General features: G+C 33.7%; 1 protein-coding gene across 1 annotated transcript; it reads left to right on the forward strand.

Annotated features, from left to right (window-relative positions):
• Positions 1-929: 929 nt before the first annotated feature.
• LOC114162493 (DDT domain-containing protein DDB_G0282237-like) lies at positions 930-6,559 on the forward strand. Its single transcript, XM_028046405.1, has 10 exons — positions 930-1,001; positions 1,637-1,788; positions 1,972-2,144; positions 3,312-3,730; positions 3,906-4,232; positions 4,390-4,832; positions 4,943-5,102; positions 5,185-5,346; positions 5,429-5,517; positions 6,125-6,559. The coding sequence occupies exons 2-10, from the start codon at positions 1,676-1,678 to the stop codon at positions 6,273-6,275; spliced, it is 2,037 nt and encodes a 678-aa protein (XP_027902206.1). The 5' UTR covers positions 930-1,001; positions 1,637-1,675; the 3' UTR covers positions 6,276-6,559.
• The last annotated feature ends 3,604 nt before the right edge of the window (positions 6,560-10,163 follow it).

Consider the following 10,163-nt stretch of genomic DNA (forward strand, 5'->3'; position numbering starts at 1 on the left):
TAAGCTAATGTAAACAAAGGTATTCATATACATTCACAATCATGTTATAGAATAATACACAAAGATATACTTATAACATAGAAGCAATTGACACTTAACTCGATCACCTGGATACATGCACTTGACATCAGACTCATGGTGGTGTGCACCTGTAGTGGTTCCCAAACTGTACAAAGTTTGGCCTCAAAGGGTTATCACCCAACCCCTCATAGGGTAAGCCCCATTTGTGCCTAGAACTTGATCAAGTCCAGTGACTAGGACCTCCTTCATCTCTTCACGACATAACCTACTCTAATCTACTTAAGTGTGAGCAGTTATTAGAGAAAGGATACCTTCATATTGAATCCTTATATTAATGCATACACTGAAATAGTACCACCTAGGATTTCTCCTTGAAATTCTTTCATCAACAACATAATTCATTCTCATAACCATATATTCATTTCAATTTATAACAACAAGGACCGTAGAATCCAGTTCAGACATACAATAAAGTAAAAGAGTGTACTTTATAAAATAAAGTGTAAAAATATATTTTTATATATTTTTTAAATGAGGTGTGTTTAAGAAAACATTTCTTTAGTTTTTTTTTACATTCTATAAAATATATAAGACTAGCAAAATTTCATAATTTTTCTATCAATTTTAGCTAATAATAGAGAATATTTAATATAGAATGTTAAGTAATATATCGTCATAATTTTCCTAAAATCCTAAAATGCATTTAAAAGTATAATTTATAGGTAAACCTTATTAAATAAGGAATGATTTTATAATGTTAATATATTATTACAGTTAACAATCAGACTATATTTATTTATACTTAAAATAGTGTTCTTAACATTTTCGAAATAAATACTATTTGGTGGGAGGGAGAAGAGAAGCCGCTATATAAGAGTTTCGCTCACAAACTTCGAATATTCAGAAACAGAAGACCGAAGGAAGAGTGAGTGAAGACGCTTCTTCTCCATACTCTCTCTTCTTTGCTTCCCACCTTCTCTGTAAGATATTTTTTTTTTCTCACTCTCTCTCTTTCTCTCACTTCCCAATTCTCTCTCTCTTGCTCTCTTTCTCTTCTTCCCACTTTCTCTCTAACTCAGTATCTGTTGCTGATTCGTTTATGGCGGGAACTCACTGTTTTCCGCCGTTTTCCTCCATTCCTGTCGTTTCCTTTTCTCCTTTCTCGTTAACGCTCATGTCACGCCGTCAGTTCCTCCGATATTCTTTTCTTTCTTTTTTTCTCGACATTCCCATGGCTGCATCGCCTACGTGTTTCATTACCCAAACTTCGCTTGTTCCTAAATCGCCAAAATACCACATGCTAGGGTTTCCCTTTTTTCACCCCCAATGCCCTATTGGGACCCTGCAAAAAGCTGGCCGTTTCGATTTTCAATGTATCGCCATTTAGTCGAGGTTAAATATCAAATTAAGAGTAACAAGCATTATTATTTTAATTGTTGTTATTCGATCATTTTGTTTTAACCAAGAAAAGACTAAAATTCAAAACTTTTCCATGCATTTTTTTCCTATGACATGCAACCGCAACCTGAGTAGTGCTGTTTCAAGTGGTTTCTGTATTGCGGTTTCTTATATGGCTGAAAGAATATTGTTGTGTTGTGTTGAATTCTCGATGCAGGGTTTCTCTATTTGACAGGACCTGAGGCTTTATATCCCAATGCCGCTTTTAAGGAGAAAGCCTTTTGCCCTTGTTGAGCCACCGATTGATTTGGAGCCAAGCGAGAGTCTTTTTCAAATTCGATTTACTAAAGAAGTATTTCGAGATTATAAGTATCTTTTTGTCGTTCATTTATTTCTATAACGTTTTACCTGTCTCGCTCAATCACTTGGAATACACCAAAAGTAGAGCGTGATTTTTGAGTTAGAAGAGGTTGAACAATGTAACGAATTTTTGCACTTTTTTCGCATTTTTGACTATTTGTTTAATGGTTGGTATTCCTTGACACGAACAAGTGATTATTTAAACCGCTTAAATCAATACCGCAAGAGGGTTTGGACGTGCAAAGTAACGGGAAAAACTGGCTTAACTTATGAAGAGGCTTTGGTGTCAGAGAAGCATGGTGCTGAGAAAGTTCAACAGATTCCGGAAGAATTAATAGCACCGGCACTTAGGATTATTCAGTACAGTAAGTTCTATTTTGGTCCAAAATGAAAAGAAAAAGTTTATGTTGAAGGAAATTGAACTCTGTTTCTTTTTTCTGTGGCTTATTATTGGTTATGCCCATTTGTTTTGCATGGGTAATTTGAAATTTTTTGAATTTTTTCTGCATTTGTTGAAATTAAAGTATATGGTTTAAAGAGCCGTGTTTTAATTTGCTTTGTTTACAAGGGTTTGTTATTGTTAAAAGCTTATAATATACAGTATTATAAGCACCTGCGGAAGAAAGTAAGATGATTGTGAAGAAGCACATGTAATGAGATGTGCACATTGAATCCCACAGTAGGGGCGGTGACTTTAAGATGGGACGTTAGTAATTGAATGATCGAACAAAAGGTATACCATGCTAGCATCCACAATGTTATTTAAGAGAGAATGGTTCCTTTGTTGTTTAGGAGTTGTTTTTAAGGGTCTACAAAATGGTTTTAAATTTCTGGTTCCATTGTTCATTACAGGAATTAGTCTACCAAGTTAGCAGTTCAATGCAAGTATTGCTTTTTACTGTTTATTCTATAAATTCTCCAAAGCCTCATGTCTATCTCCTATGTTGGTTAGGTTGAAGATGAATCAATTTTGGCTAATTAGCTGGTATAATAGATTAAATTATTGCTGGTTAAAGCAAGCCATGCCAAGTATGATTTTAAGTTGCTTGTATATATCTCGTGGGGAACTCTTCAATTTGTTTTGGTAGACAGAAGTTTATGGGAGAACTTGCCTCATTCCAAGGTCTGGACACAAGACTCAGGGAGATCTTGAAATGGTAGCGAAGAGTTATAATGATCCACTAATGAAGGATTAGCTAAGTATATACGTCTGCAGCCTAACATCTTGTGACTTTGAGGCCATCAATTCGTGTGACTCTGACTTTTCATCAAACAATGCTATATACATCAATTGAAGGAGTTTGCTAAATTCATCTTATGTATTATTACGAGTGTTTATGACAATTTCTCTTAGAAAAATTCGTAGATTTTGATTCTTTAAAAGCTATGCTTGTTTAAGAATTGCTATGAAAAATGTCTTTAGGATATATATCAGGTGTGGTTTCAAGTTATAGTATGCTTTTACCCTTTCCCTGATATAAATGCTTCACTATTTTAATTTTGTACTTTTAAGTGGTCTAATGCTATTACAGGCATGCTCCCTTTGAAGGACCTTGTTGATTATATTGCTGATAAGTTGAAGGAGCAGTTGGTTGTGGGCTCTCAATTGTACGGAAAAAAGAATGAAAGAGTGTGTCCTTGCAAAATATTGAAAGTGATGCAGGAAGATGCTGAAAATGTCAGCTATGTGGTGGCTTGGCTAGATGGAAGCAATAATGTTATTGAAAGAGCAGAAGTCAGTTCTCAAGATTTGGTGCAGAAGAAGTCACCTTTTAGTAGAAATATTTTGAAGTCTTTTGTCCGTGAATGTACATATCGAAATGCTCCTTGGGTTTTACACGATAAACTTGCAAAAAAACATGAAATCTCAACTGACATTCCAGAGGAGTTAAGAGGAAAGGTTTCCTTTAACAATGGACTCGTGGTATTCACCAAAAAAAGAAAGCATGGGGTAGGTAGACACAAGGAGGTGGTAGTTTCAGCTTCTATTTTGTTTCCTACAAAATTAAAAAGAAAAGAGTACAAGATCGTCCAAATGTCAAAATTTATAGATTTATGCCTTACAGACTTCTGATTGGCTTCTTAAATAAACTTATGATTTGTTGTTTCAAATCTATCTTGTTCAGGAAGAGTTAATCAAATATCCAATTGATGATCTATTAGTGAAGCCTAGTCCAGATGATCCAGTTTTCAGTAGTCGTCCTTCTCCATCAAGAGACTTTAATATTCCAATTCATTGTGTAGGGGATCTCTTAATGGTTTGGGATTTTTTTATGTCTTTTGGTAAACTTTTACAATTGTCTCCGTACACTCTCAAAGATTTTGAAAAGGCAATCAGTCACAAGGATAGCAATGTTGCTCTCCTGGTGGAATCTCATGCAGTACTCTTCCGTGTGCTCATCAAAGGTGACGATGAATACTATGCAGCTGTTCATGATAAATTACCGAAAAAGGTTTGTGTCTGTCAAATATATTCTTTATGTTAGTGCTGTGATGGATAAAGACAGTTGGTCTCAATTATGTGTTATTTTTAGTATTCATATATCATCCTTGACTTATCCCGTTACTGTTTTTCATATGTAAATGTCTCATGCAATTTCTTTTTTTCAGATTACAATGATTAGTTGGAAAGACTATTTATGCGAGTTTTTAGAAATGATCAAGATTCCCAAGCTGCGGCAGTATGAAGCAACAATTAAACGGGGACGTTATAGTTATGTAGATGTGAATGCTAAATTAGAAATCTTTCGGGAATTAGTCAATCGAGCCCTTGATACAACTATTGTCAGGGAAAAATTGCATGAGTTTATTGAACAAAGGCGGGCACTAGGGGCTGCTAAAAGGGAAGAAGCAATTGAAGCTTCTGCAAAGAGAAGAAAAGTAAAGGAGCAGTTGAAAGCTGATTCTGGAAGCAACTGTAGTGAGAATGGGCATGATCTTGATCAGGATGCAAATGTGTCAGCAGATAATAATCACAGAATACAGAATGGTAGTATTAGAAAGAATAGAAACAGTAAGATAGAATCATCTAGGCAAAAAGATGCATTGGATAGGTTAGACTTGTGTGCTGTATCTTCTTGTCGTTATGGAAATCTGCAACACATTTTTCTCTATTTCTGGGTTATTTTTGTGTCTAACCTTTTTTTTTAAAATATATTAACAGTGGTATCAAGCATTCAAACCTTGCTTCAAAAATGTCAGCTGAAAAGTTTGATTCTGAGCTGAATCGATCTGCAGAATTCGGAAAAGTGTACAACAGAAAGGAATCACAGAAGCAACCAATGGGCGATAAGGATCAATCAGAAGACAGCTACGAACAAAGGGTGCAGATTGTTTTCCTTATTCAACTGTTTTAATATGTTACTTATGTTTAAGTTCATGTTTTAATGAGGTTATTTATTACAGAGACAATATTTTGATCGGGAGATAGAGAAATGGTGTGTTCGTACAAGTTTCCTAGGTATGGACAGATATTATAATAGGTATTGGTGGTTTTACCGTGATGGAAGGATATTTGTTGAAAGTCCTGAATCCAATGAGTGGGGATACTACAGTAGCAAAGGAGAGGTACTTCGTCACATAAGCTATACATGCATTTTCTACAAATAAATCTTTTCTAATTTCAGTTGGCATGCTTGAATTTGAATAGCTTGATGGATTGACGAGTTCACTGAATTGCAAAGGCGAGAGGGAAAAGGCACTTCTAAAACAACTGAAAAAATATTATGGTAGAATATGGTGAGTTAGATTTGCTTCAGTTGATTTTCATTGAAATGCACATTTGGCTCTTACCCCTCCTTGATTTCTTTTCGCACAATGCTTAAGTCATTTCATGATGATTCTCCAGGAAAAGCCTTACATAAGGATTTTGTGGTCCTAGCCCAATATTAACATTTGCTTAATAGACGCTGTTTGCAAATAAAATAAACAGAAGGAATAATTCAGATTCTTAAAGTTCTATTATGTACAAAGATCTTCAAGTTTTGCTAATATAATGGAATTATTGGCTGACTGTAGCAGATTTTAACATGAATACAGTTAAAATAAAATTATAATCTTTTTTTGAATATGTAACAAACTAAACTATAGATAAATATACATATACTTGATTTGGAAACTGAGAAATGGGGAGTAAATGGGTATTATCTTCAACGAATAATTTTATTACATAATTATCTTTTATTAGTATTTCGACAAAATTTTGAAATAATTAAGATTATTTTAAAAAAATTGGAAGAAAATGAAGATTAATTATGTTCACACTTCTATAATGAAGGATTTATATTTTATCAACATTTCTCCCTTGACTTGTGAGGTTCTTTCCTTTTTCATTGTATGTTTACAGCTTAGAATTGCAGAAAAATTCAAAGGATTTGTTGCATAAGATTACCCGGGATGATTCTGTGGTCAGAAGGTCTACCCGTGTTCGCGCACCACCTAGGAAAAATCCTGCCAAAGCTTTCCTTAGATATGTAAACAAGTGGAAAGAAGAGTAAGTGAATCAATGTGGTTTGACATTTGGTGAAGCTCTTCAAACTTATGGTGTTTGAAACTTTTGAGGGACTTCTGGGTTTTATACATTAGTGAATACATTTTTGGGGAGGTTCAGTCAATCCGTAGTTCATAGGTACTAGGTTCGTAGTCTTAGGGAATAGGGATTGTTTTTCAATCCATTTTTGGAAGATGGACAAGCATTCATTCATGCTTTTTGTTGAAATTTTGTACACAACATTGCAGGATAGTAGAATCTAGTATAAAAGTGTCGTTTTACTCTAGTTTATTTATGTGCCTAGTTTCGCCGTTTTGGTTCTAGAATTGCTTATATCTTAATCTTAGAGTGAACATAGAGATAACTTAATCTTAGGTACCATTTTGTGATTGTTTGAAGGAATGTGGGATGGTTTTAGAATTGCTTATACATTTTCTACAAATAGCAAAACTTATGTTGTTTTTGTTTATTCTGATTTCTTTTCGTAGTCTGTTTTCAATTTTGGGCATATAGAAGCTTGAAAGGAAGTTATCTTCAATATGTTGTTTGTGCGTCTTTCCATTATATAAATTTAATGACCTCCAACATCATTATTTGAGTTTAACCCTTCATTAAGAATGACATTTTTGAAAGTCTCGCTCATATTATTTACAATTGTGTCGCACATAGCATTACCATCCTTGGCCACTACAATTAACAATTCACATCTGTAGTAGCCTTTAAAAACACAACAATCCAAACCATGGATGGGCCAACATGACATAAAATTATCTCTGCATACCTTCGAACATTTGTAAAATCTCTTGAATATTTTCATACCGTCATTTTCTTTGACTCATGAATTTCTCGAATTTGATCTCAACAACTCAAGTATAATTATAAATTCTTTGCTCTTTAAATAATCCTGCACATGCTTGAATGTCATTGTCATTGCCTTCTAAATCATATATTTGGAAATATTTGTAATACATTTGTTGACAATTTTATTACGAATGTGAACAATCTTGACATTTGGATTTTTTCTTATACAAGACTCCAATGTACCACTTAACTATTTAGAACTAATTAAATGAATTTTAAATTCTCTACTACAACTATAGTTGTCTAATTTTTCCTTGATTACCAAGAATTGTTTGATGGCAATTGGCCACAATACGCATACCACAATATGTCTCCAAGCATCTTACTTTACCTTCAACTATCATTCTTATGAATTTTCAAATTCTTATGGATTCTATAAATTGTTTCTTATTTTTGAAATATGTTCGTAATTTTCACTTATAGTTACCCATATTTTTTGACATCGTAAAAGTCCCAAATTGACCACAACTTTCTTGCTCATTATACACTATGTCACTTTTCTCGATTGTCAAAATCTTTTGGGTCCCATTTGCTGTTAAACAATCTTTTATCCTTTAACTTTGTGTTTTTTCTTTTGGGATATTCATCATCAACCAAGGATTGCAAATTCTCATCACAATCTGGTTCATACTTTTCTACAGGTGATTCTTTTGCCCTTCCGCTTCTTTTCCTTTTTCCTTTGAAAGTATTTTTCTCCACAATTTCATCAAATACCACATCAACTTTCACATTACCCTTTAATAACGTTGTCGCGATCAAATTAACAATACCTAACTATATTAACTTCAATATTGTCAAGTTAGTAGTTAACAAACTAGATAGAGTTAAATTAACCTTAAGTCGAATCCTAACGACTACGGAATTGATTTCCAACAATGAATTCTTAAAAAATCTTATAAAAAGGTTAATGCAAAAGACAATGCGAATAAATGCGAATAAGAAAAGATAAATATAAAAATCTAACCTAATACAACTAGTTACTATGAATGATATGCAAAAATATGTAGAAGATAATATAAAAATATGTAGAAGATAATATGTCTAAAAATCTATAAAAAAACACTTAAAACAATTAATATGCAAATGCTTATGATATACTATTATATAGAAAAGATGGGGTTTTGATATGAAAAAAATAAGTAGCAAGTAAATAAAAGTAGGGGTGACAATTCGGGATGGACTGGCCCATAGAAAAAAAAAACGCAGGGCATTGAGAAGTTGAACTCGCTAGCCAGCTTATGAGTTCATATTTATGGCTTCATTTAATGTTTAAGTTTGGAGATTTAATTGAAATTTTGTAATTTAAAGATTGATTTAATTAAGATTTGTGATAATTGGGCTGATTGAGTTTGTAAGTATAAAAATGGGTTAAAAAGTGATTTTTATTGCATAAAATATTATTGAATATTCTAACATTTGTTGATATAGCTGAAGTTAAATTTGATTCATTAAAAATGTGAAATTGAATTTTTCGAATTACAAGCCAAAGTTAGTAAATTCTGGAAAGAAGTATACAAGGAGCTTAATGCACCCCTAGTTTTTACATGTACACTCCCCTTTTTCAGAAATAGGTCACACAATTAGCTTTCATTGTTATACTCCCTAAATTACTAATTTTCACCCCTCATATCACTTAAACTCAACGCAACCAAATCATGCCATGTGACAATCCTCCACTAATTAAACTACCTAACCAAAACATGCCATGTCATTTATCCACCACTAAACAAGTTGAACCAATGACAGCATGCCACGTCATCTCATCTTCTTTCCCTCAAACCCTAAACACCAACAGAAACTTTTCACCCACACATCACCCCCATCTCAACACTGACAGCCATTGCGCCACCACCACGTTCACGTCGCACAATGAAAGCAAACATGCGTCCATGTCGTTCCTGCACTTCACTGTTGCAACTCCTGGCACACTAGAAAATGCGAGCTAAGAAGTTTCACCATGAATGTAGAACGCATTCCAGAGGCAACCATCCAAGCTTCATTCATGCATCCAAACAACATACACATTCACGAACCAATAGATCTTCTGTTGCAACACTTGTTCGAACCAAAGCAGCAACCCGCTACCACACTATTTTTGCAGGCCTCCATCCACGAATTTCATAGCAGAATGAAGGACGCGAGGAAGCCATTAGACCTCCACGCAGAATCACCAACACAGATCTATAGCATTCACCTACGCATAGCCTTCAAATCAAACACCATTCCACCACCCATTGAGAAAAACGTGAATTGGCAGAAACCCTAAGGGAGGAGAGAGAAGTGTCCTGATGTGAGGCAAGGAATAGCTTGCCATGTGGCAACCTATCAATGGACAATAAAAAAGGAGTTATTTGTCATTGTTTTTCCACTATTTTTTCCCATGCGTGCAACGCACAGGAATTTTTTAGATGTAATTTTTTTGGTAATGACAATGAATAATCAGTGCTATCCAATAATATCTATGATGAAAAAATGATGTCTTTATCAATTTATCAAGTGTATGATACATAAAAGAAAATGTCATCAATGTTATGTAATTAATTAAGAACCTAATAAAAAACATATTGTTGTATATTCTTATATTATGTAAAAATAGTTTGCTTTTATAATCTTCACCATTTAACATAACTTGAAGCAAATGAGGTGGTTTTCTTAATAGTGGAAGTTCCACTTTTTCCTTTTGACCACACAATGAGAATTGTACTTGCCTTGATGTGTTAGATTTTTCTGCTCTTTCTTCATACCAAAGTTGAGATTGGTAGTATTGGCATTCCAACCAAGGTTGTCCAATATTGAGAAATTCTAAACATAATAAAAAAGCATTAGATCAAATGCATGTATTTCATGGCAAGTTATGTAGAATTGGTATCTTTGCTTTCGAATACCATTCCTTTGTATTTGTAGTATCTGCTTAAATTGTAGTGGAATGAAATTCAGGAAATTAATGATACAAATTATGAAGTTATTTACATGACTTAGTTTTGCACTAAATTTGTGAATTATCTTCATCTATTATTGTTGTTGAAGAATGATT

Source organism: Vigna unguiculata, chromosome 9 (assembly GCF_004118075.2).
Source record: "Vigna unguiculata cultivar IT97K-499-35 chromosome 9, ASM411807v1, whole genome shotgun sequence".
NCBI classification, from domain to species: domain Eukaryota; kingdom Viridiplantae; phylum Streptophyta; class Magnoliopsida; order Fabales; family Fabaceae; genus Vigna; species Vigna unguiculata.

Coding starts and splice junctions, on each gene's coding strand:
- LOC114162493 (XM_028046405.1), top strand. CDS start 1,676: ATGCCGCTTTTAAGGAGAAAGCCTTTTGCCCTTGTTGAGCCACCGATT. Junction 2,145..3,311: donor ACTTAGGATTATTCAGTACA/GTAAGTTCTATT, acceptor ATGCTATTACAG/GCATGCTCCCTTTGAAGGAC. Junction 4,233..4,389: donor ATGATAAATTACCGAAAAAG/GTTTGTGTCTGT, acceptor TCTTTTTTTCAG/ATTACAATGATTAGTTGGAA.